Below are 27155 nucleotides of genomic sequence, written 5' to 3'. Positions count from 1 at the left end.
AAATTTTATTTAGAATTTAAAATTTCTGAATTATACTGCCCACAAAAAAATTAAAGCAACGTAAGCATTTTGAAAAATATTTTGTTTTGATCAGTCATCTTTCCAAGTTTGTGTTGACTTATTTTAACAATAAGATATATACACACATGCCTGTGCCAAAAAATCCCAAAGCTTACTCATTCCAAAAATAAAATTAGAAATATTTTGATTTGATAAAGTTGAACAAAAGGTAATTATGCACAAAAAATAATTTCTCTGACCAGATTTAAAGAAATAGGAATTTCAGATTAGAAACTTATAATGCTGTTAAAAGGAACTAGAATCTTTAACCATGTATCATACATATGTGTCTGGAATAATCCTGCCTGGAAAACTAGTCATGTGTTTGCAGGGCCTACATGGTTAGAACAAGTGTTACTGGTATATTACTGCTACTATTATTTTAATTATTATTTAAATCTTTACATGTTTATTGTTTGTATTTAACTGATTGATTTTGATTGAGATATGAAAATTACAAGCCTATACTTAACAGATGTTGGATAAATATGTACTGTATATGTATGAGAATAATATAACGTATAAAAAGGTTTTAGCGTATGATTTTCATATTGCTGATTTATTATTATTATTAATTTTAACAGGAGTTTGGTCTCTCTTTACAAAAACACAAAAACCCCACACAATACAACAACAAAAACACTTATTTGACTGAAAGCACTTCATTAAAGTTTAAATACTGATGTGTATTTAGGCATCATACTAAGATAATGAAATCTTTTTCATCTTTTTTTCTAATTTGCAGATGTAATAATTAATTTATGCAACAGTTCTATTAGAGAAATACTATTTTTATTTTTCAGATTTTGAATACAAATGAGCAGTTGACAAATTTAGGCAATAGATAGGGCTAGTTCTGTTGTAATAAATTTTGATTTGATCATTTTAAATCTCTTTATCAAGTTTAAGCAAGGAAATTTAATGTAATAAATCTGTTTTATGAGTGTGTAGGCATAATATTAAAAGAATTATCCAGATTATCTTTATTTCTTTTTACGATCCATCATTGAAAAGCTGGGTTTGTTGTTCTGAAAGGGTAGGACTTAGTCCAGTGGTAAAACGCTCGCTTAATGCACGGTCGGTCTAAGATCAACTTCAGCTGATGAACCTATTGGTTATTTCTCGTACCAGCCAGTGCACCACAACTGACTTAGCAAAGGTCGTGGTATGTGCTACCCTGTCTTTGGGATGGTACATATAAAAAAAACCTTGATGTGGCTGGTTTCCTCTCTAAGTATATATGTCAAAATTAACTAATCTTTAACATCCATTAGCCAATGATTAATAAATCAATGTACTCTAGCGGTGTCGTTAAACAAAATAAACTTTAAACTTGTTAACATAATTGGATTTTTCACTTCATTTTCAGAATTCATCTTCTCCATCAGCTGGGTTTGGTCCAGTCCCCTTCCTATTCGACCCTCCTCACCGGCAGGTCTTGCTTCAACCTCGTGCTCCTCAGTCAGCCCAGCTAATGCGCGGCATGTCGCCGCAACAGTTCCCCATGCAGGCCCCACAGGGCTACCCACCGCATTCAAATCACACACCAAATGTTGGACGATCATTTCAGCACCAAAGCCAGTCAACTTACAACTCATATCCTGCACAAACATTCAGTAACATTAACGTCCAGTCGATGACAAGAGCTTCGAATCACCAGAGTATGGCAAGCGGTGCTCCCTTATACATGTTGAATAGTAACATCCCGAGTGAAAATTCAAATAGCCTTGCTTCTGCTTTGACTGGATCACCAGTCATGGAATTCCATGGTCACAATGGTGGCAGGGTGGAGAGCCAGTCGAAGCAGGTAATTAGTTAATTATTTTTTAGGTTTGCATGTTTTCTGTCGAAATATATGTTAGACGACTACTAAGCCTAACCTTTTAAAAATATATTTTGTTGATATAGCAACACAGAGAATGACTAAAAGATTATTACTTGAACAGCATGTGTCAAATTTAAAGATTAATTCTTGAACTGCATGTGTCGAATAATGTCTGTTGTATTGCATCACAAATATAATATGTGTGGCCTAATTTAAGGTGTAATTTGTGGAGCAGGACATATCCCAGTGGTATAGTGCTCTCTTTAGGTGGGATGAAATACCATTAAATTCTTCTTTGTGAACCTATTGGATTATTTCCCATTAAAACCAGTGCTCCATGTCAAGATCTAGTGCAGTGGTAGAGTCAGTGCCTTATGTGCAGCGAGTGGTACAATTTATCTCCCTTTTTAGACCAGTCAGGACTTATCTCCCTTGGTAAGACTTGTCAGGATGGCTCTTCCTTGGTAGTCCTGTCAGGATTGATCTTACTTGGTAGTCCTGTCAGAATCGATCTCCCTTGGTAAACCTTTTGGGATCAATATCCCTTGGTAGTCCTGTCAGGATTGATCTCTCTTGGTAGTCCTGTCAGAATTGATCTCCCTTGGTAATCCTGTCTGAATTGATCTCCCTTGGTAGCCATGTCAGAATCGATCTCCCTTGGTAGTCCTGTCAGAATCTATCTCCCTTTGTAGATCTGTCGGGATTGATCTCCCTTGGTAGATCTGTCGGGATTGATCTCCCTTGGTAGACCTGTCGGGATTGATCTCTCTTGGTAGACCTGTTGGGATCGATCTCCCTTGGTAGTCCTGTCAGAATCGATCTCCCTTGGTAGTCCTGTCAGGATTGATCTCCCTTGGTAGACCTGTCAGGATGGATCTCCCTAGGTAAACCTGTCGAGATCAATCTCCCTTGGTAGACCTGTCGGGATCGATATCCCTTGGTAGATCTGTCGGGATTGATCTCCCTTGGTAGACCTGTCAGGATCGATCTCCCTTGGTAGACCTGTCAGGATTGATCTCCCTTGGTAGACCTGTTGGGATTGATCTCCCTTGGTAGACCGACCTGTCAGGATCTCTCTTCCTTGGTAAACCTGTCGGGATCGATCTCCCTTGGTTTATCTGTCGGGTCAATCTCCCTTGGTAGACCTATCGGGATTGTTCTTTGTTTTTCATCTCATCCAGGGTGGGATCAAACTCAGTTGGTAAAGCACTTACCTTGAGGTGTTTGGGTTGTAGGATCTAACCCATCCTTCATTTGTTTTTTATTGGGCTATTTCTCGTTCCAGCCAGTGCACCACAACTGGTATATCAAAGGCTGTGGTATGTGCTACCCTGTCTGTGTGATGGTACATATAAAAGACCCCTTGCTACTAATGGAAAAATGTGGCAGGTTTCCTCTTTCTATATCTGTGTGGTCCTTAACCATATTATGTCCGACATCATATAACCATAAATAAATGTGTTGTGCATCCTTGAATAAAACATGTATTTCCTTCCTTCAGTTTTTTTTTTCCATTCCAATTAGTATCTCATGACTAGCATATTAAAGTCCATGGTATGTGTTGTCTTGTCTAAGAAAGTGCATATAAATGATCCCTTGCTGCTAATAGAAAAATGTAGTGGGTTTCCTCAATGTGCTCTAATGATGTTATTAAACAAACCTTATTTTTTTGTGGGAAAGTGCATATAAAAGTTCCCTTGCTGCTGTTTGGTTGGAGTAACTTATGTCATGGCAGCAGATTCTTCTTTCACTATCTAGACCAAGTGTTACTGTCTTGGCTAGGAATTTTCAAAGCTATCTTAGTGTTACGAAATCGTAAAACCATCATAGGCTATGACGTCACTACAGTACACGCCATAGTGATGTTGTAGCTTACGATGGTTTTACGATTTTGTAGCGCTAAAATAGCTTCGAAAACATGTGCCCTGACTGGGAATGTCTTGTCTTGTCTTGAACTTTTTTTTTTTTTTTTACATGCTCATATACCATGAAGGTTTCAAGCATGTCTATCCCGAGTCCCGTCTCTGGATGCCAAGTGGCCTGACTCGGGGCATACTGGGAATGTGCATAATTTTATAAACGATCCCTTCCTGCTAATTTGAAGATTTAGTACATATAGCAGTAGTAGATTTCTTCTTTAACACTAGATCAGGGCTCACTGTTACCATGCCTTCAGTCACCGTTTCCATCTTACGCATGGTTCAACATCTTCAGCAGTTTCATGATACCAATTTGAAAATTTGAAGGGGGTGGGTTTATCATTTTCTGATTTCTTTCTTTATTGAGTGAAGAAAATCATTTTAAACCTGTTTTGGTTATATTTTTATGAGAGGCAGAGACGGGGGGGGGGAGAGAGAGAGAGAGAGATACAGCAGAGATAAAAAAGATAGGGAAGGAGAGAGATAGACAGAGATATAGCAGAGAGAGAGAGAGAAAGAGATACATCAGAGACAAAAAAAGATAGGGAAGCAGAGAGAGGCAGAGAGATACAGCAGATGGAGGGAGGGAGGGAGGGAGAGAGAGAGAGAGAGAGAGAGAGAGAGAGAGAGAGAGAGAGAGAGAGAGAGAGAGAGAGAGAGACAGAGAGAGCGCGCGAGGGAGGGAGGTGGAAAGGGAGAGATAACTAGAGAGAATAATGTGCATGGTTTTGAAAATGTTGAACCATCCCTCATTTCAGTGTTGTTTAATTTCATTGGTGTTTCATTGTTGAACTAACATTAACATACTTTGAAAGTTACCTTCAATTCTGTTTGCATGTTGATTAATTATTGTTGGTTTTTACTGTCTTCGTTTTAGAGTGCTGAACCCAGTATGGGCAATGTTGTTCTGCCTTATAGGCAGGTGATACAATGTAACGAAGATGGTAATATGGTTCTCAGTAAGTCTGTATATAATGCAGTTTTAATACCGTCACCATATATTACATCATTTCATATCCTAACTCACAAGGGTGAAATACAAGAGTGCCTATTATAACCACTGTTGATAATACACTAGGGAGCTCGCATCCTTCCATTTTCAATATTATTTATATTTATTGGCCACCCACCCCCCAGCCGAGGTTGAAAATTCTCTCAAATGGGCCTGGTTAAATTATAAAAGGTTTGATCCTTGTACCTTGTAAAATAAAGGTTGAAACATAACATAACAGAACCAGTTTTAATCTCCACATAAAAAACATACAGTTTATTTTATTATTTATTATTATTATTTTATTATTGTTCAGCCCAAAAAGAGCAAATTCAAGGTTTGGGGACCATGAATCAGTGCTTTACATTAATTATATTCATTATGTTTTTATAATATTCTTATCAACATAGTCTTTTTACATACATACATTTTATAAATACCTTAATGTTAATGTATGTACATACTTGTATAATACAAAAAATAATTAATGTACAGACCAAACAGTATCATCTCCCTCCACCCCAAATCTTTTCAAATTTAAAATATTCAAAAAATATTATTTTTGGGACTGATAAAAAGGGAAGGGTTGAAAAAAAGAAACGAAACAGAGAAAAGTTGGGGGATAATTTAGTGTTTTCCCACAACCTGGAGGTGAATAAAACAAGTAACAAGTAACATCCTTTTCCAGACACATAATTATAGTATAGATGTTTGCTAAGCAAATGTGGGGGGTTTTTTCATAAAAAGATTCAACCATGAGGTCAAATTTTCATTGAAGTTGTTATGATCACAAGTTTTTAAAAGAAATATATTTTTCTACTGTAAATTGTCTTTGTAAAATATTCTTGATAGCCGTCATATTTAATTTCTGAATTTTTATTATGTAGCTATAATATTTAAAGAGACAGACCTTAGGTTTTAAATACTAAGGCATATGTTTTCACTATTAAAATTGTTTATGATAATTGAAATAAAAAATTACTTCCATTTTATTGTTTAGAATATCCATTTCCGTACAACCAAAGTGTTACTGGTCATCTTCTTTTTCTGATAGTACCACAAAAATGCATTTTTTTTAATACAAATGATTGCTCAAATAAATATATGCCATGTTTTGTTTTGTCTTCAGTTTCCTAATTTACAATTTTGAGTAAAGAAATCTAGGAGAATTAGTTGTTCTAAATAAAATTAAATTGACAGTACTCCATTGCACAGTGGACATCAAGGTTGTTTTCACAACACAGTGTTGAATGGTTAACTTTTGTTATTAATATAAATGATTTCTTTTCTTTCAGAAATAACCGTTCCTGGCAGCATGCAATAGAACTGACTTGTTTCAGTCAAACACTGATGGTGTCATTTGAAGTGCACTCGAGGTTTTATTATTTTCAATTAAACAGACTGTCCTGAGTTTGTAACCACTGTAATATGTTTTGGACTAATATAGTCTTTTTAATTATCTAAATTACAATAGACAGTGAAACTCCTCTAAACAAGACACTCATTAGCTAAGCTGGGTTTCTGCCAGAGGTATGGTGCCATACCCCAATTTTTTGGCAGACTGTTTTAAAGTTAACCTTTTGACAAAATTAATTACACTTATCATTACTGTATGATTCCCTTAACTCTTAACCCTAAACTTAACCCATGTACTGACTGATGACTGATTCAATTCCATAGCACCATACCCAAGAATGTATTTCTGGCAGAAACACTGCAAAGTAAAACATCCAGTTTTAAAGGAAATCTCTTCTGTACTGATATTGAAAACAGACCATGAAAAACATCCTGTTTTGAGGGTTTTCTGGTTTACAGACGGTCCTGTTTTGAGGATTTTTTAAATTGTATTTGCACTTTATTGCATAGGATATGAATGTTCATTTATTTGATGTATTTCTAGTCATCCTAAAGTTTGAGTGTAAATAGAGCAGTATTGATTTTTACTTACTGTACCACAATTTTGTACATTAATTAATTTTTTCTTCCATCTGCTATACAAAATCTGAGATAATTCATGGCTCTACATTAACTCAGTATCGTCTTGTTCAATAGGATGAGTGTCTGTCCATATAGTTCTGGTACAGGGTTCTGGTACCATGTCGGTAAAATCACATATAACTGAAATTTCGTTTTCCATGATTATTATATCGAGTACAACTATTCAACAAAAATAATATAGATATAATTTTTTTTTAAAACAGTTTCCGATGGGTTCCCATGATCACAAGGCACAGACTGAAAAAGTGTTTACTATGAAATTTCAAATCCTATGGCCTGCAATGATTCTGTTGAAATAGCTGTAATCAACATATGGTTCTATTTCTGTTGAACCTGTAATCAAGCCATGCAGTTCTGTTGACCTGTAATCAAGCCATGCAGTTCTGTTGAACCTGTAATCAAGCCATATGGTTCTGTTGACCTGTAATCGAGCCATATGGTTCAGTTGAACCTGTAATCAAGCCATGCAGTTCTGTTGACCTGTAATCGAGCCATATGGTTCAGTTGAACCTGTAATCAAGCCATGCAGTTCTGTTGACCTGTAATCCAGCCATATGGTTCAGTTGAACCTGTAATCAAGCCATGCAGTTCTGTTGACCTGTAATCAAGCCATATGGTTCAGTTGAACCTGTAATCGAGCAATATGGTTCAGTTGATCCTGTAATCAAGCCATATGGTTCTGTTGAACCTGTAATCAAGCCATATGGCTCAGTTGAACCTGTAATCAAACCATATGATTGTTGAACCTGTAATCAAGCCATGCAGTTCTGTTGACCTGTAATCGAGCCATATGGTTCAGTTGACCTGTAATCAAGCCATGCAGTTCTGTTGACCTGTAATCAGCCATATGGTTCAGTTGAACCTGTAATCGAGCCATATGGTTCAGTTGATCCTGTAATCGAACCATATGGTTCTGTTGAACCTGTAATCAAGCCATATGGTTCAGTTGAACCTGTAATCAAACCATATGGTTCAGTTGAACCTGTAATCGAGCCATATGGTTCAGTTGAACCTGTAATCAAGCCATATGGTTCCGTTGAACCTGTAATCAAGCTATATTTTTCAGTTGAAATATTTGTAGTCGAACCATATGGTTCCATTGAAATAGTTGTAATCAAGCCGTATACTGAGTATATGTAATTCTGTAGAACCTGTAATCAAGCCATATAGTTCTGATCAAATACAGTGTATTCAAGTGCTTTCTCTCATCTGTTCATTTAAAACATTCCATACATATCTCATTGTTAAGATATGAATAAAATTTAATTATTGTCAATATACTGTAATTTGTGGTGAGCTTGCCTGGTCAGATAAGTTGTTAGAACAATTTACTTGTCCTACATCCAAAACACTTGTCCCAAACAAGCGGACAGTCATTAATGTAGAGCTCTGTAATTGGGTCAGATGGAATCCCAGTATAATGTGAAGAGTTTCATTTCCAAAATGCAATATTTTGCCAATTTCCATCATTTAGAGTTAGCAGTGACGATATACTGATAACTCAACAATACATCCTTAAAGTTTCCATCAAAACACAATCTATGCTCATTGCATAGGATGTCAAAACTGTGATTTGTGTGATATATGCCAAGTCATGTTATAGCGAAAGTATGTTTTCATCAAAATGACATAAATGGATATACAATGTATAGCATTTTGTAAATAAACTCCTCATGTTTTATATTTCAAACCTTTCTTTTACTTGTTTTATTATACTAATGTGTTATGTGTCATTGTAAGTAGATTAATCGAGTGTCTTGATGTAATGTTTCAAACTCAGGATAGTCAGTTTAAAGAAAACAAAGAACAACATGTGTTATCGAAGTTTAGTTGATTCAGCAGGAATAAAGACAGATGAATGCTGTTGCAAAAACTGTATTGCCAACATTTGTTAAAAACAAAGACATAAGTAATGTAGACAGTGCTATAGTTTAAAGGAGCAGACCCTAGTTTCAGCCCGTGAAAATGGACTCTAAGTTTAGTTAATCTACAAACCTGCAACACATCTGGATATGGTTATAACAGAGAGAAGCTAAAATATGTGATGTTTAAACGGAAATACTGTCTAAAAATAACAAGAGCTTGTCTCATTAACCATTACTTCTTAGACGAAGAACATGTGTTTTTAGAAACTAGGGTCTGTCACTTTAATGGCTGGGGAGCGGCTTAAAATTGTTGTTGTTGTTTTGCTTATTACTCTCTAATGCTATATCAAGGCTCGAAATTTACAGGGGACAGGAACCAAATGCTGCTTATTGACCATACTATGCTTTCAGATAATTAATCAGTTTAACAGTTTTCCTTTCAATTATATTTTTGACAATATTTGAGATATTGTAGATCCTGAAATTAATATGATCATGATATTAATGCAAAAACCTTGAGCTGATGTTATTCACATTAATAAATTGACCAATTTATTTCTAACTTTCTTCTTTGTCTATCCTCACTTCATTTTTGCATTTACTGTAGTTTGACACCCAATAGCCAATGTATTTTTCATGCTGGGGTGTCTTTAAACATTCATTCATTTCATTTCATTTCATTCATTTATTCATTCAATTCTTCTTTGTCACGGATCATCAGGGCTTCTAGAATTTTTTTAAATCCACTATCCATGGGATCAGTGATTTAAATAATTTATTAGCCACGATTAAAAATTTACTAGCTCTACTTTACTTAATACAATTTTACTAATTGTAATAACCAGATATGTTACCTAAAGAGGGAGATAGCGATTAAAAACACTAAAATTGGGAGTGGGGTTGGGGGCAGGATATTGATATCTACAAAGTAGACTTAAATGCAGCATTTGACAACTTTATTTTCACTAGCCGTTGGGCATGACAATAGTAGTTATTTACTAGCCCAACATTGAATGTCACTAGCCATGGGATTGGGGCTGCCATAATCTAGAAGCCCTGGGTCATTCAAACAAAATACTCACAAATTAAAATCCAAATATATTTATATAAAAAGTGCTATTTCAAGGTATGTAATAAAGTCTGATTACTCTATCAAAAGCCCGAGCTAGCTACCAGCCACATGTAATGGTTGTACGTGAATGGGTTCATTACACTAAAAGGTTGTCTTTTCATTAGTGAATTGATTTATTTGAAGATGTCTGTACCTTAGATTTAACTGAAGGATATGCATTCATAGATTGCTACGAAGACACTATTTCAAATGGAGACCATTCAATTTAATTTGATATCACATTTTAGTCTGTCATCACTCGCATTAATTTGGGGATGCATTAATTTCATGCTCTACAGTATATTGAGAATTCTTGATTTTCAGAAGTGATAATATAACTGTTATGTTTTTATCCACGCTCTGAAGTTTTTGCTGTTAAAACATTTACACTACATGAACAAGTCTGATTTAAGACTAATTTCAAGAACTGCTTTTTAGTGTCTAGCATTTGCTTCCATCTTGAAATTTAAAAAGGAGAGATTGTTTCTAACACCACAAGATGAATTTTGAGCCTTGTATACTGGTTCCACACAGTGATAAACGTATTTTGTTTCTTAATTCCCATTAACTTTTTGTCTTTTAATCATTTTAATAAAACTAATGTATTATTTTAACAATTAATGAGTTAATTAATATACTGTTTTAAAGTTATAACATGTTTTTGGTTTTTAATGGCTAGTGAGTTGGTATGCCTATATGGAGTTTTAGTATCATTAATGGTGATTGGTTATATTCTGATTGGTCAAAAAATGCTTTTATTAAAGGATTGGTCTTAGTGCAGCATTTTATTTTGTGTGTTCTCCTCAAAACTAGAAATTTGCTAGTGGTGTTTTTCATCACTTCTTCAACAAGTATTGGTAACTTAACTGTTATAAAGTTACTTTTATTAGTGACACCTCAAAGGAACTAAAAATAGGATATTTGTGACACACAGTAAAACCAACATATGTCAGAAAATTGGAAAACACAGTAGGGTTATCACTTTCCTAATTTTAGCTGTTTATAAAAAAAACAAGAAGGAGGAGGGAAAAAAAGATCAAAATGGAGTAAGGTTAATGATTACATGAGATGAATGGTTGAACTGTGGGTGGCTTTAACATACATGTAGATTCTGTAATTCATGATGTTTCATCAGCCCTTTTGAAAAAGCTAATTAAAAGAATATGTTCACTTCTTCTGACTTTAAAATACACTGGTTCACTTCATGTTTTGAATTACCATAGTTTGACACCCAATAGCCGATGTATTTTTCGTGCTGGGGTGTCGTTAAACATTCATTGATTCATTAAAATACACTGGCTGTTCTTTTCTCTAGCTATGATGCAGTTTGACTTTCAGAAATTTTGTGATGGTAAAATGGTGCTTTTCCAACATTCAAATTTGTTGTTACAAATGTGTGAAATTGAAAAAATGGTTTATATCACCACACTACTCAGTACTGACATCATTAGTGAACTGATAGAAATGAACTCATTGACTAAGACACACAGTGGGAAATTGGAAATATGACCAGTGGATATAATTATCTAAACATTTTGCAGCTAGTAATAAATTTGTTTCTATTTGTAAATTTTTATATATTGAATTATTACATGTACATATGTGTAAAGCATGAAAATATTTTGATAAAACATATTTACTTGTAGATTTCATGATTTTCAAAAAATAAATATATTCCTCCTTCCACCCCTACCCCCTATAAAAAGAGAAAAGACTGCATTTTTTTTTTTGCATTGCAGTTTAAACTGTCAGACATTCTTTTGCAGATTAAATATTTCTTCTTTGCATATCCATAACAATGCATTAAACTTTTCATATATAAAAGGTTTTCTAGTTGGTATTTTTGCTTTCGAACCATGGGGAAGTAACGAAAAAGGTTTTGCAAGTTAAATTTTCAGATGATTAACAGATTAATTGTTTCATGCTATCATTAACACCATATATTATGGTTTCATACCAAATTTTCACATTATCTTACATGTCAGTGTTTAAAGGCATACTGTCACAGATTTAATGACCTTATTTCTCTAAAAAATTAATAATAAATCAAAATTACATTATTTTTTACAGACCAAATCTAGCTATTGCATCACTTTAACTACACCATGATGGAGTGAAATCCATGTCAACCCTCTCAGCAATGTTAGTTTTTAAATTATGGACCATTGCCATAATTCAATTATTTTTACAAAATATCATTAATAAGTGGAGTATGGTGGTTACGTAGATGGTTGAATAAAGTACATTAGGGACAAGTCAAATATATATATTTTTAAGTAATACTTTGTTAAGCCATGTAATAGGTCAGTGGTCTGTGACAATATGCCTTTAATATTATTCCATTAACATAACACTATATATGACTACATGTCAGAGTTTCATATTGTTTTCAACAATACATGTATCCGTTTCATGTTTCAACAATACATCAGTACTTGTATCTGTTTCATAATGTTTTCAAAAATATACTGACATGGCTCATTACCATTTTTTATTATCATAAACATTACATATAACACTTGTTTTATATAATTATCAACATCATGTGTAACTTCATCTGCTTGTAAAACTCTTAATGACTGAAATATATGATATCACAACGATCTATTTATAAGGCAAGCTGGACTGTTATGTTTTCACTTCTAGTATTTAACAAACACTATCAATGTATTGAGAATCTTTAGCATTTATAAAATGAGTATTTTAAAATAATATTTTTGATTTTGAAATCCACATATATATTTTTTTCCTATTCCTAAATCTAAAATATCTTCATATTGATACATTATTGTAGACCTACCATCAGGACTAGCTCTGGGTGAGCAAATAATTTAGCCGAATCATCTAATAGTATTTAAATTTAAAAAAATTACAAACAATTATTTTTCTAATAAAATAACAATTATTACATAAAATGTATTCACCAAATTAAAATAAAATTTGCCAATTTTTTTTAAAATTCACAATTGCTGAATTTGGCGAGTGCCAGAGCTGGGCCTGTCTACCATTATATGTATTAGTCAACAAAAGTCTTCACTCGATAAATGACCATGCATTTAAGTTAGTTAGACAAGAATTTTGTAACACTGAGGATAAGAGTTTGTTCCAGTGAAATGGATTGTACTGAGTTGCATCAAGATAACAATGTTGTTAGTATATCTAAAAGCATTTTTCTTTTCAAGACACAAGAGTCCAGAGTATGTATATACAAACCATGACATTGCTAAAATCTGTACACATTTTGTCAATGTAACAAAACACAATATTGTGGAATCAGGGATAATCATAACAGATCAAACTTCACTATCATGATGCCCTTGGATGAACAGTTTAAACATAACCACAATGACTTTAAAAGTTTAACTTTTCTGTTGATGTTTGTTCATGTCATGATCTTAATTCTGAAAGAATGGTTTATATGCATGCATTTGATTAAACTATTTCAATTCACATTTTAACTGAGCAGGGTTGTTTCATTTTCATATCTTATATAATTTCAACATTTTATTTTATTCATTGAATTTGTGAATGTAAAAATAAAGTTTACGTGTTTTATTTCTACCTACCATTCATTGTTTGCTCTTTCTTCTATTGTTTGTTTCTGAAACAAGTACTTAATAAATAAAAAAATTCAATTACTGCTTTAATAAAACATTGAAGACAAATATTTCCAAAATAATGAAAAATTAAATTTTATCATGACAGTGTAAATGATTTTCTTCTGTTATGTAACATTATTTAGGCATGATTCACAACAATGTATTTGTCCTATTTAATTATTCATTTATCTTGTCTGTCTCGTACATTATGAGATATGCTGAGAGTCAAAATAGTTTATTTACATGTGATAATAGATCATAGTCAAACTAGAAAATACATTTTCAGACACATGGATCAAAGATCAAGTTGATAATATATGTTTTAAAAATATAATTTCCACATTTGTGTCATATATATTCACATATATTGAAACACAAGTTATAAATGACATCTGGCAAAATATTGTAATTCACTACATGTGGGTAAACTGGTTAAAAATATTCCCTTAGAAGGCTTACATATTGCAATGATCTATACAATTGATGTAATTGCCATTGATTTAATATTACCTGGTAGTGTTAAAATATATTGTTACTTAACTTCTAAAATGTGAAAATGTCATCTGTTTTTTAAAACACGTTGCACTGTAAAACAATTTGAAAAAGACATTTACTTGTAATTTGACGTCTGTAATAATTATTATATCTGCTATTTTATAAAGGTATTTTTGCTGATATGTTAAATTCCTTAATATCTATAGTTATAATTTACTGTTCTGTCTAAACTATATTTTCCAAATGAGATAAATTATATGCAACAGAGGTTGTATGGATTTTTAAAAACCCCATCAAAAAATCAAATCCTTTATGCAAAACAATCTGCAATAGGTGTTTCACAGGTATCGGTATTATGACCAACACTTTTTCTCTATTCTATTCATTTAATATCATTAATGTATTAATATTATCAAATGGACAAACTGATTAAACTAAACACTGTAATCATCTTTTCAGTTTGTTTTGAATTGGTATTTTGAAGTGTCCTATCAGGAATACAATTACTGAGAACACGTTTTAAATTTATCATTTCAGAAAATGTATGGTGTACATGTTGAACACTATTTTTTATCAATGTACATATGTATATAAATTTTATTGTACTTTGTTAAGAAGGACACTGGGGAAAACAGCCATGTAGAGGATTAATTTTTTTCATTTAATAAAGTTTTATTACAGTGGAACTTGCATGAACCGAATCCTGATAAAACTGGATTCCAGTTAAAACTGGCCAATTATCACAGTCCTCAACATTTTCCTTTGTTTTCAGTATATTATCAAAACACTGGATAAACTGGAACCTATTCATTCTGGAAAGTGGATGAATCGTTTTGCACAAAAAATATGAAATACTTGATAACTTGCAAAAACCAGACTGCTGAAAATGAAGTTGAACTCCATCTGAATATACACGTCACAATTCTGACCAGCTGTTCAACCATCAAACAAAAGTAGATGTTATGGAATTCTAATCTCACGCTATGCTACCAGAGTAATTAAGAGTACATTTAAAATGTATTAATCATCACATATATATGGTATATTAATGATTGTGCATACAAGATGAACAGCATTGTCACTTAAAATTCTACATCATTTAAATTGTTGATCATTTGTATATAATACAAGTGTTGTTAGTATGTCATTGTGTGTTAAACAAATGTAACCTTTAATTATTTGTACATTCATTAGTGTAATACAAGTTCTTGTTTTGGGATACATGTATATCGGAATGATATGTATGATTCTGAATTCCCCCTTTTCCGACAAGAACGTATTTATAAATTGGTGACCAAAATGCAAAGTCTTGATATACTGAATCCCTTTCTAAATCAGATAAATGTTGAGGTCCCAAGGTTATCCGGTTTAGGCAGATTCCACAATATCGTTTATTGTACAAGATTATTGTTATTGTTATTAGTATTATATAGTTCGTTTTAATTGTATTTTTTATTTTATTTTTATTTTGCCTTTTTTTTAAAGTATGTTTGATTGCAGATAAGTTTGTAACTATATAAATATAGAATTGCCACTGATGTCAACAGCCTATTTGTTTTATTAACAGTGCATTCTGATCACCATACTTAATTTTGTAATGAAGTAATAAAACATTAGACAAGTCATATAATAAATTTGTAGTCGAGTAAAAAAAATTTAATTTTTTTTAAAAAAAATGACGTGTTTCATAAATTCTTTTGATTTAAAATGATAATAGCTAACTTGTTCATTGAACAATGGATATTTTGTAAATATGGAACCCTTGTATGGTAATAACTATTTAGGACTTTTGGTTTTTATATAATACGTGTGTACATGTATGTGTGGTGTGTGTATGTTGCATGAATGTGTACGTTTGTATGACTTATTATGTAAAACACAAAACAATTATTAGATGCAGATTATTTTTTTTTGTTAAGCAAGTGTGATGATATTTATTTTAGGTAGTCTATTGTTGGTGGTTGTGTTTAATATCACTGAAATAAACATTTCTAAAAGTTGAATGGAGAATCCATCAGTTTTCAGATGGTTGTAAAGTTTAAAGTTAATATGATTCAATGAAATTAAAACAATTATTTTATCATTGCTTAGACAAATAATCATCATGTATAATTTAGTGTTGTTATTTCTACATTGTCATGATTAATAATATTAAGGTACTAAATTTGAATCTGATATCCAACCAGATTTTCCTTAATTGTATTTTATTTATTGCTGAGTTTTATATTGTAAAACAACCTAAAAACTATAACATCTGTGTGACTTTTTTCATTCATTCCTTATTATTTATGAGTAAAACATCCAACATTTGAGGTTTGTACTGTTATTTCAAGGAAAAAAAATCAACATGTGTATATTTTTGTTTGGTATCTATCTATGGGTATAACAGTAATTTTGAATGTAATACAATACGATTGAAATTGAATTTTTATCAAGATTTTACTGTTTATAATTTCTTTTGATTTGTATAGGATATTTTACGATTTGGTAGTTTCAGTTTTAGCCACTATGGCAAATATTGTAAAAAAAAAAAAAAAAAAAAAAAATGTAAATAAAGCTCTCAAAGTTTGTATCTAAATTAATTTTTTATTGTACACTGATTTATTTTTATTGTACACTGATTTATTTTTATTGTACACTGATTTATTTTGTATTGTACACTTATTCATTTTGTTGTTACATGTAATGCTAGAATCAGACTACCAACTGCCTGGAGAAAATTGGCCAACTTGACGGTTGTGTTGTAATTTTCCCAACTCGCGACTTACTACGGGTGTGCTCGGATTAACAACTAATGGATTATATGAGTTGTAAGAGTGCTCAGACTAGCAACTGGATAGTCGTAGAAGTTGCTAGAGCAGAAAGCTCTCTCTCTCTCTCTCTCTCTCTCTCTCTCTCTCTCTCTTAATATTGTACGATTTTCAAATAACTAAAATCACATGCTTCTTACAGAATGTTTATTAAGAATAATTATTTGTGTGATACCGATCTCTCTCTCTCTCTCTCTCTCTCTCTCTCTCTCTCTCTCTCTCTCTCTCTCTCTCTCTCTCTCTCTCTCTCTCTCTCTCTCTCTCTCTCTCTCTCTCTCTCTCTGCCCCCCTCTGCCTCAGTCTCTCATAAAAATATAAGCAAAAGAGGTTTGAAATGATTTTTTTCACTCAATAAAAATAAATCGGAAAATGATACCAACTCCCCGATGTTGAACCACACGTAATTTGGAAACTGAGTTACTGACTGAAGGCATATCAGATGCTAATAGGCCTCAAAAACATGGTAACAGTGAGCCTTGATCTAGTGTTAAACAAAAAACCCTGTCTGTCTGTGTACCTGTCGGGGCAAGATGTAGCTCAGTGGTTGAGTGTTCGTCTGATGTGCAATGGTTTTTAAAAAATGCCCGTCACAACCAGTGTTTCATGACAGGACACCACATACCACAGCCTTTGATATGCCAGTCGTTGGACACTGGTTGGGACAGGGAAAAACTCAATCGGAGAATAGGTCCTACAATGCAAACACTTCCGCAAAGGATCGTTAAATACTGTGTCTAAAATATACATAGTTTCCTAAATTACACCGACACACACACACACACACAACACACACACATTTTAAACTGAATTCACCGTTAATATACAAAGTTTCCTAAATTACACCTCCGACACACACACACACACACACACACACTTATTTTAAAGTGAATTCACCGTTAATATACAACTTAGTAGTTTCATGTAGAACCCCCTACAAAAATTCCTTGATCCGTGTCTGTAAATCGTAATTCCTCCTGTACATTTATCTCGACACTTAACTAGTGGAATCATTCTTGTGTTGCGGTCAGGCTGACCGCCAGCTACTACGTACACAGGGGAAATATAACGAGACTATATACCCGATGGAAGGTGTATTTAAAATTGGCGTCAAACATGATATATATCAATTATTATCTCGTTCTACAGTAATTAAAGGTCAAAGACCACTTTATGGCCCGTGATTACCCGCACACGACATTGCCTCTACTATAATTATGAGGTGATTACGGTCATGAAAGAACTTCCATTCTAAATACAGTTTTACAACAATATCGTGGTATGCATTTATTTTGACCCCTCCAGTTCATTAATTAACCGGTTTGTGGAGTGGTTCAATACAGTAAAGCTAAGGCTGAATGCACGAGTGGTTGGTAAACGCCAAGTACGACTACGTGTATATCTCACATACAAAGTAAAAAAAACCCAAAACAGCACGTGTCCCCTCTCATATTGCGTGGTCATTCGCTAAACCTGTGAAATAACAGTCGCCAGATAAACACTTACGTTACCAACCACAGGGATATACAGCCGATATACAACCCGTGAGTATTTGATTATTCATATGATTTTACGAGTACCAAACAGAAATAATGTTATAAATGTTCCAAACAATATTGTTTATCTATATATCAAATTTACTCGAGTGGATATAATATAAAGACGCAAGGTACTGCAACTTCGTTAGGCAAAGCGAATTAAAAAAAGAAGAAAAAGATCTGGATCCCAACCAACTTCAGCTTGAGCCATGTTAAGGTATTCATTAGCACCTTAAAGGAAACATGTCACGTAAACCATATTTGGCACCAACCATGTACAATTAATTATAAATTGAATCACCTAAAAAAATTTTTTTTATAAAAAATTAATTACTTAAAATATCTCCATAAAAGAACCCCAGATACGAGCTCTTAGCGGAAATTGCCGATCTTTAATGAGCATCACGAGGTCCCTGACGTCATAGACGCGTCGCTTGATCTGAAGCCTTACACTTAAAAGCATTAGTCCGTACCACTCATAAAGAATCTAAGACTTGCACAGCTTACCAAAACAATGAGTGTTCGTTCGCAAAACGTTTTGCCGTATCAATATGAGCTGTTAGTAAATGAAGAAAGACACACATTTACTTACAACAGTGATACTGAAGAAAAAACGGATAGCGAGTCGGAGGGTAGAGAAACTGATGGTGCCAGACCAGACCGGTCGACCAATTTACAGCCCGGAGCCCGAAAGTAACCCGGAGACAAAACCAAAACTCGGATGCTAATGCCGAGGTGTATACTGTTCATATTTAGCATAAAGATACACCTCGATATGATGTATTTAAATATGTAAAAAATATAAATGTAGTACAAACATTTTTGGGTTGTTTTTTTTTAGAAAATATCGCATTTTTTATGTTCGGGCTGTACATAATGAAATCTGTATGCACAGTGTAAACAAACGCTCTAATTTACGACAAGGCGCTTCACTTTCATTAACCTGGCTTGTAAAACAACATAAATGACTTGAGAGTATAATCAACTTTTAAACTAAATATATTTCTATTTGCATCAATAGAACGAAATGGGGTTATAGTATTTTTCTCTCATAAAAAAAAGTAGCATATTATTAGGCCTATTGGTTGGGTGCGTTAGAGTAAAAACGACCACTCACGATACCCAAGTGATAATTTTCTTTTCTTTGGTACTACGTAATTGGTCAGTTTTGTAATTTTAGATGGGAAAGTCTACTTAATCAAGGGTTTTACAGCATTATTTACAGTAATGAAGCAGGGCGGCTGATAATGTCCATTAACATTGTACTATAGTCGCGACAGGTTACGCCACAATACCCTGTAATCTTAAAAAAACTGGCACGTATTTTGTACGCATGTCTAGACCGTGGTAATCACTTACCTGGTCGATACCCTGCAATATACACCTGCCAATCAGGAATCACATGTGCAGGCCACGGAAAGAAAGGACCAATTAACTAAAACAACACTCCGATTCTCAAGTCAGCCTGTGGATGAAACATAATAGTTATTTCGACACCGACAGTAGTGGGGTTTTTTGTATTGAACTTCGTGTTGCTTCGGGCGATGAGGAACGTTTTTGTAACGTATTCCGCCCGAAGATTAAAAACATTATTTAAAATTATTATTGTTTTCTACACGTTTTTTAAAAACATATTTAAATACATCGTACTGAGATGTATCCTCATGCCAAATCCCATGTTTGTATATGCCATATTTAATTACTTATTGACGATTACTTATTGACGTTTCCTTCTTCGGACGGTGAATACAGATTTTGTTATGTAGGCCTACAGCCCTAACATGAAAAATCTTTTTTTTTTCAAAAAAATTAATAAATAAAAAATTCTACATTTTTGTTTTAACATATATAAATACATGATGCTGAGGTGTATCTTTGTGCCAAATATGTACAATGTACACCTCGGCATTCGCAACCGAGTACTGTTTTTGTCTCCGGGTAACGTTCGGGCTCCGGGCTGTAATTAGGCGGACACCAAAGTACTATGCGGTGTTGGTGTCCAATCTTTTCTTTTGCGATAAAATACACGCGTCTTTCTTCGGATACAATCCTTTGGAAAACCATAAAAAGACAATCCCGATCGTTTAAACTGTTTATTTTTACACCCGAAGGACGCGCAGTACGGCACTGTTGGACTGAAAAGATCGTAAGCCCCTTACTCCATATATAAACAGTTAACAACAATGGAAGAGTACAGCGGCTCTGACGTCACTTCCCTTTTTTTCCGAACGCTCACGAAGAAATATGCATAAATCGTACTTTGATACTGGTTAGCGTAATTTCTTCATTTTAAGTTAACTACACGTATATTATTGTTATAAAGTTATTTGTATATTATTTTTATATCATTTTTCTTTTAAAATGAGCTATAATATGGTCTCGTGTCGTGTTTCCTTTAAGTTGGCTTAAGGTTAGTCAAGCATCAGCACTGGTCCAGTTTCGTTATACAGTCGTCTAGAAGTCCCTAACAGAAGCTATGAAAGTTTTGTTTAAGGACACCACTAGAGCACACTGATGTATTATTCATTTGCTATTGGATATCAAACATTTGGTAACTTGTACTCGTAATGTTCAGATAAAAGCCGCTATATGTTACCATTAGTAGCAAGGGATCTTTTATATGCACTTTCCCACAGATAGGACAGCACACGCCACGGCCTTTGATATAGTTGTGGGGCACCGGTTGGGACGGAAAAAACTCAAATCAGATAATGGGTTCACCGAGGAGATTGGAAGGCGTTCAAATTCTGGAACCATACTCTTCTGGAATTTTAGTAGCATTTTCACCTTCCTTGGTGATAAACATGACGATGTCTCTGTGTTCCAATGTGATCAAATTCATAGTTTCGGGAGGGTAGGTTACCGTTAAGCAATACTTTGTAAATATACAAACAAGAAGAGTCGTGTTACTAATAGAACTGTAGTATGATCAAAGAACACACTTGTAGGTTAAACACATGGTGTATTAAATTTTGGTGTCTGGTTCTACGAACGTTTGCCTGGCCCTCGTAACATGTCGAAACCAGTTTTTTTGTGTGGTGCCTTTCTGAAGGTAAATGATCATTAAAACGTCTTCACAATCCTAGGAAAGTAAAGCAGTAACCTTTCTTACAGACTGACGTCTCTTTCTTCTCTGCAACCTCATTTTTCACCAAACCTGGGATAACAAAGGCCGTAATATGTATTACCCAGTCTGTAGGATGGTGCATATAAAATACCCCTACTGCTAATAGACAGGAGTAACTCATGGATTGCGATAGCGGGTTTCCTTTCGTTATCTATGTGGTCCTTAATCATATATCCGACGCTATATAATTGTAAATAAACTTTGTTGATTATGTCGTTAAATAAAACATTTCTTTCTTTCATTTCCCTAGCAGTTTCATGGCCATGCAAGTAAAAATGGAAATACGATATCTTTATCTACTACACTTCACCCAAACTGACAAGCATAGCTTTTGTCCTTACCCGATCATATTATGCTCTCTACAATATTATTGTCTGTTGAAATTTATAGGTACGTTTTCGTCACACACAGTGACATAGCTTCAAAACTACAGGGTGTCCATTTATTATTATTTAATGGGAACTTCTTGACAGCAAGATATCGATTTTAGTAAAAGATTAAATAGTAAGACAACACCTCATGCAAAACGTAGATGTAAATTGATATAGCTACCCTTATGCCAATAAACAGACGTTAGTGTCACGTCTGACTGTATTTGTATCTCTCTGGGTGAGGGATCTAGCTTAGTAGAGCTGTAGATTGTAGCCTTGGTGGTCTTGCCATCCAGTCCAAGCCTTGTAACCAGTGCAGCACGAATGACACCAAAACCTGTGGTATGTGTTATAATGTACCTGATAACATCACTGTTTTGACAGCAATTCGTGAGTAAATGTCATCATAGCTGTATTTATTCCAATGACCTCTGTCCTGTTCTGTTTTTATTTAGTAAACTAGTCTAGGAGAGCCCGTCCTCCTTATGGGAGTCAAAAAGATGTACTGTCCAGTAAAAGATCTCCTCGGGAGTGGCTGTCCTCCTATAGACGAGGAACTAGACAGAGATTGATGGAATCAACCACTATTTTGTCAAATATGCATTCGACCTTGTATTGATCACGGATAACGATTTTGTCGTTCATAATCGACTATCGCTGAACATTTCCTACAGTTTTGATGATGTAAATGCGTTGGGGTTTGAGTTTGTTTTTATGAGTACTGAAAGAAAACATAATGTTTGACAGTATATTTTAAAGATAAAACTAGTCAAATGTGTGATATATCCTTGTGAACACAACAACATAGGCACTTCGGAAGCAAGTAGACATTGGAGTGTGTGTGTGGGGGGGGGGGGGGGGGGGGCTGACAGATCGAGGGTGCAAAGCAAAGTTTCTAGGAGGTTCGGGAGTATACTCCCCTGTAAACTTTTGAAAACTAGATAGCATATACCACGGCATTTAATATATGTGGTGCACTGGTTGAAACGAGAAATACCCCAATGGGCCCACTGACGAGAATCGATCCCAAACCGATCGCGCATCAGGCGAGCGCGTTACCACTGGGCTACGTCCCGCCCCTTACGACAACAGGTGCATAGTCTTAATTATTCAAATACTTCTCAACTGAAATGATTGTAACTGATCGTATAATTGAAAGCTGATTGGTACATGCAAAACGATTACAACCAATGGTTGATGTTGAAATTCTAACCTATTTCTAACACTAATTTTTATATTCTTTCTTTGTTTCCCCTAGCATCATGAGCACTGCAGTTCGAAGACCATCAACTGGTAATGTACCCAACATGCGCCGACCTTCGTTGATATCGACTCACAAACATCCGCCGTCCGTCGATATATCCACTTCCGGTCGTGCTGCCATGATCATGACGTCAGCTCAGACACACACAACAGTTCCGGTTTCAAAAATGGAGAATAGTTTCAGCCTTGAACCTTCGGAGAAATTTCCATATTCCGAAGTAAAAGAAATAATGAAAATTGTTATGCACGACATGATTGGTAATATGTCCTATGATGCAGAGGAATGCACCACGCTGTCTGCAAATCTTGCTGACGTCATCAAGCAGAAAGTGAAGGAAGTGTGTATCCCGCGGTACAAAATTGTAACGAATGTTTCGATTGGTCAGCTCAGCGGTTCTTCTTTATGTTTAACCAGTCGATGTATATGGAATGAAAAGTTTGACAATTACTCAGAGTATACGTATACAAATGGTAAACTGTACGCCGTAGGACTGGTGCATGGTATGTTCTGTGAATAAGTGTGACGATGGGGGAATTTATTTGTTGGCCATTTGTTACAAGTGCATCAGCTTAACAAGACTTTGTCTTTGATAATATATTTTTATGGAATGTGCCAAAATGCTTTTATTAACAACGTTTATCTACACAAATGCTTTTTACACAAATATTGCTCTGTATAAGAAATAAAAGAATAGAGAAAATCAAATATGTGACATATGTTACATAATGTAGACTGTTTTTATATGATTATTATAAACAGAAATGTCATATTTTATAACATCAAAACATACATAAGCGTACGAGACAAGGGGCGGGGGGAGGGGGGGGGGCAAAACCTCAAATTCAGGCAACTATGATAGAGATATTCGGGTGTACTAACCTGAGACCTTTTTGTCATGTATTTCCACCATTCTACCCTCAAAATTTGTTGTAATCCATATAAAAATGCGTAGTAATTCGTTTACAACCCTATATAGCTGTTTGGTAGTAATACTAATATTAATAAATGTTATTCAGATTCGAGCATTTTCGTTTAATTCGGGCAAAAGCCAGCCTGCAAAAATGGGAGCCCGTACGCTTATCAAAACGTATAATAATTATAAAAAATAATAAGGTTCGTTTAAGATTTATAGTTGTTTTATGCGAAAGACGTAAAAATGCCCTTGTTCAAGCTTGATAACGCGATTTTGATGTTATTCTTGAAAGCTTTGTACTGAAGATTAACAGGTAAATTAATTATTAATTTGAACTCGTTCAGTACAGTATAACGGTATTGTGTAGTCTGTGTATGCTTCACAAGCGAACGACCTATCACCTAAGCTGTTGTATAATATAACAAAAGTACACTTCACAGATTACAATTTGCTGACGTCAGTTGAATTGTGTGTACGTGGGGTAACCGGATTGGGTTTTTTGCACATGATATATATTATACCAACTCATGCAGCGATTTACAAAGAAGGATTAATTGATATGTTTAACAAATCTCTTAAAACCAGCCGAATGCTTCTGTATGCATATGCATGTATATTGTATGGTTGTGAATAACGGGGTATAATGTGCAGGTTATTTTGGTTGTATTGATTAAAGTGAAATGAACAATCGTATAGGCCTAACGACCGGTTATGCTGACGCATTATGTGGGTAATGATACTGTCACCCGCCTCGGTTAAGTCATTGGGCATAAGACTGGTAGACATTGGGTTCGCTCCCCGTTACTGGCTCCCACCCAGATGTCGTTTTAACGTCTCAATGGGTAGGAGTAAGGCCACTAGAGGGCTATGTATTACACCGACTTCTCTTTCACTAACCACAATATATATATATATATATATATATATATATAGATAGATAGATAGATAGATAGATAGATAGATAGATAGATAGATAGATAGATAGATAGATAGATGGATAGATACTGATGCTGATAATCAGTATCAGCATCAGAAACAATTGTGTTTAATATGTAATTACAGCCACTGAAGATATTCTGTTAGCTGGGATGATTTGAGAAAACAGAGCAGTTCCTATAAGGCTAGTAGGTGCTGGCCTCGTGTTCCAGGAGGAAGAAGGGGGCCATCCAGTTATATTTCCCCCACAACCCCAATCCCCACCGAATAACGAATGTTTAAAATGTTCCAGAATGCATCTTAGGAGCAGATATCTGATTTAAAAACCTAACAGGGAATAGTAACCCTGCTCTCCAATTTAGCAACCTTCATGAGCCTCGGAAGTGGCAAGGGTGGATCGAAGGGACGGGACCTGGAGGACCTACCCCTCTAAAACAAAGTGTCCCTTTTTAAACAATATGTTTACAATTTCCCCTGTGCCATTTTACCCTTCGTCCCTTTCCTAGAATATTTCCTGGGTCCGCCCTTGAGTGGGGACAAGAAGGATCAGTACCTCCCCCCAATTCCGAAGACTACATCCTCCCAGGTGAAATAAAAGCGAATTAATATACAGTACCCACCCGTCCACAGTTGCCTGGTGGAACGAGAAATAGCCCAATGGGCCTTTAGCCACCGATAGGGATCGCCTTACTACGTCAATGGGGCAATGTCTATATGTCTAATATATATAAATGGATGGATTGATGAACGGACGGACGAATGGACGTATCGACGGACAGACATGCAGACAGATAGATATTTGATGGAAATTAATCCTCTCATTTGATTTTTAATTCTGCAAGTTTCAACGCCCATAAATTGAGGATGTAGAAAACGTTTATCAGACTGAGCCGCTAATAAATGCGCCGCGTTCATGCCAATGCATTTGACAATGCTGTTTTATGACTATACCACTTTAGATAGAAAAGAATGGAGGATTATGTCAAACCAATTAGTCATACCTAAGAATTATAGTCGTTTTAATAGAATAAAAATCGGTTATTTCCAACTATTAGAAATTATATAATAGATATGCCTTGGTTTGTCTGACACCTGTAAGATTGGTCATGACCGTGGCTGTATCAAGTTTCTATAGTCAGACCATCACAAACAGGACTGTATGTACCATGGAGCTGCACTCGGTAAACCAATTTTAATGTCAAAGATCCAAAACATTTTGAATGAATAGATGTTTAACGACACCCCACTTCAAAAATACACATCGGCTATTGGTTGCAAAGCGTTTTGTCTGAATGAGGAAATATTGTGTTATTAAACACGAATGCCAACATCATTACCACAAAAGTCACAGTCGCCCTCAAATAAGCATCCTTTGCAAAGGATTTTGTTTTGTTGGAGTGGTTTTGTTGTTGTTGTTGTTGTGTTTGTTTTGTTTTGTTTTGTTTGTTATTTTGTGGGGGGTTTTGTGGGTTGTTTTTTTTTGGGGGGGGGGCTCTCTCAAGTTTCATTTTAGATGTAACACCACTTTTGATTGGCTTGGACGATATGCCTTGTTATGCTTGACACAAATTGTAGAATTCACCTGGTTTGTTTCAAACGTCTACAAGCAGAATAAGTCTGTAAGTAAGAAGTGCCAAAATTTTACTAAAACCTGCCTAAAGTAGTCAGATCATGTCCACAGCTATGTAAAACGTGTGTGGCATGGATGGTCATAAGAGACACGCGTCTGTCATGGATGGAGTGAAAAGTATGGATTGTTGAGGTAGACAGTGACATAAGTTGAAAGATAAGAGGCGTTAAGGAAAAATAGGATGAAATTCAAAGAAGAGAAAGGAAAGTGGACAGTGGGATCAATAAATATATATTCAACTAAATTATTCTCTTCATAATATGTGGGCATATGGTGATTCTGCCCATAACTAAGTTTTTACAAAATGTTGGTTTAACCTTACGTTGCATAAAAAATATCTACAAATAAATCGAGCATTAACAATCCGAGATTGTGTGTGTGTGTGGGGGGGGGGGGGGGGGTATTTAGTTCAGTCGGTAGAGCTTGGTGCTTGGTGCTTGGGTTGTTAGGATCGAACCCCCTCGGTTGGCCCATTCTCCGACTTATTTGAGTTTTTTAGTGCCCGACGACTGGTATATCAAATGTCGTGTATTTGCTGCCCCATGTCTACATATCAAAAATTACAAAATGTTTAACATCCAATAGCCGATGATCTATCAATGCCATCTAGTGATGTTAAACAAAACAAAGTTTATGTTTTAACATTACGAATTAATATACATGTATACCCATCTGAAACTTATATGATCTCACACTGGTTTGTACA

General features: G+C 34.7%; 2 protein-coding genes across 4 annotated transcripts in view; both read left to right on the top strand.

The window, feature by feature from the left end:
• LOC121376007 (terminal uridylyltransferase 4-like) overlaps positions 1-6431 on the top strand; it is a 47221-nt gene extending 40790 nt beyond the window's left edge. Inside the window, exons 25-27 of one of the 3 annotated variants that reach the window (XM_041503762.1) lie at positions 1430-1867; positions 4682-4763; positions 6091-6431. In XM_041503762.1, coding sequence (XP_041359696.1) covers positions 1430-1867; positions 4682-4763; positions 6091-6119 — 549 coding nt within the window. In that variant the 3' untranslated portion in view covers positions 6120-6431. Of the gene's footprint in view, positions 1-1429; positions 1868-4681; positions 4764-6090 lie in introns of those variants that run through there. The other 2 variants (XM_041503763.1, XM_041503764.1) reach the window with 2 other exon arrangements.
• Positions 6432-22210: 15779 nt separating this feature from the next.
• LOC121375831 (dynein light chain Tctex-type 5-like) lies at positions 22211-23675 on the top strand. The gene is made up of 2 exons (XM_041503495.1): positions 22211-22390; positions 22965-23675. The coding sequence occupies exons 1-2, from the start codon at positions 22386-22388 to the stop codon at positions 23485-23487; spliced, it is 528 nt and encodes a 175-aa protein (XP_041359429.1). The 5' UTR covers positions 22211-22385; the 3' UTR covers positions 23488-23675.
• The last annotated feature ends 3480 nt before the right edge of the window (positions 23676-27155 follow it).

The sequence above is a fragment of the Gigantopelta aegis genome, chromosome 6 (assembly GCF_016097555.1).
Source record: "Gigantopelta aegis isolate Gae_Host chromosome 6, Gae_host_genome, whole genome shotgun sequence".
NCBI lineage: Eukaryota > Metazoa > Mollusca > Gastropoda > Neomphalida > Peltospiridae > Gigantopelta > Gigantopelta aegis.
This window is presented reverse-complemented; position numbering and strand designations above follow the sequence as displayed.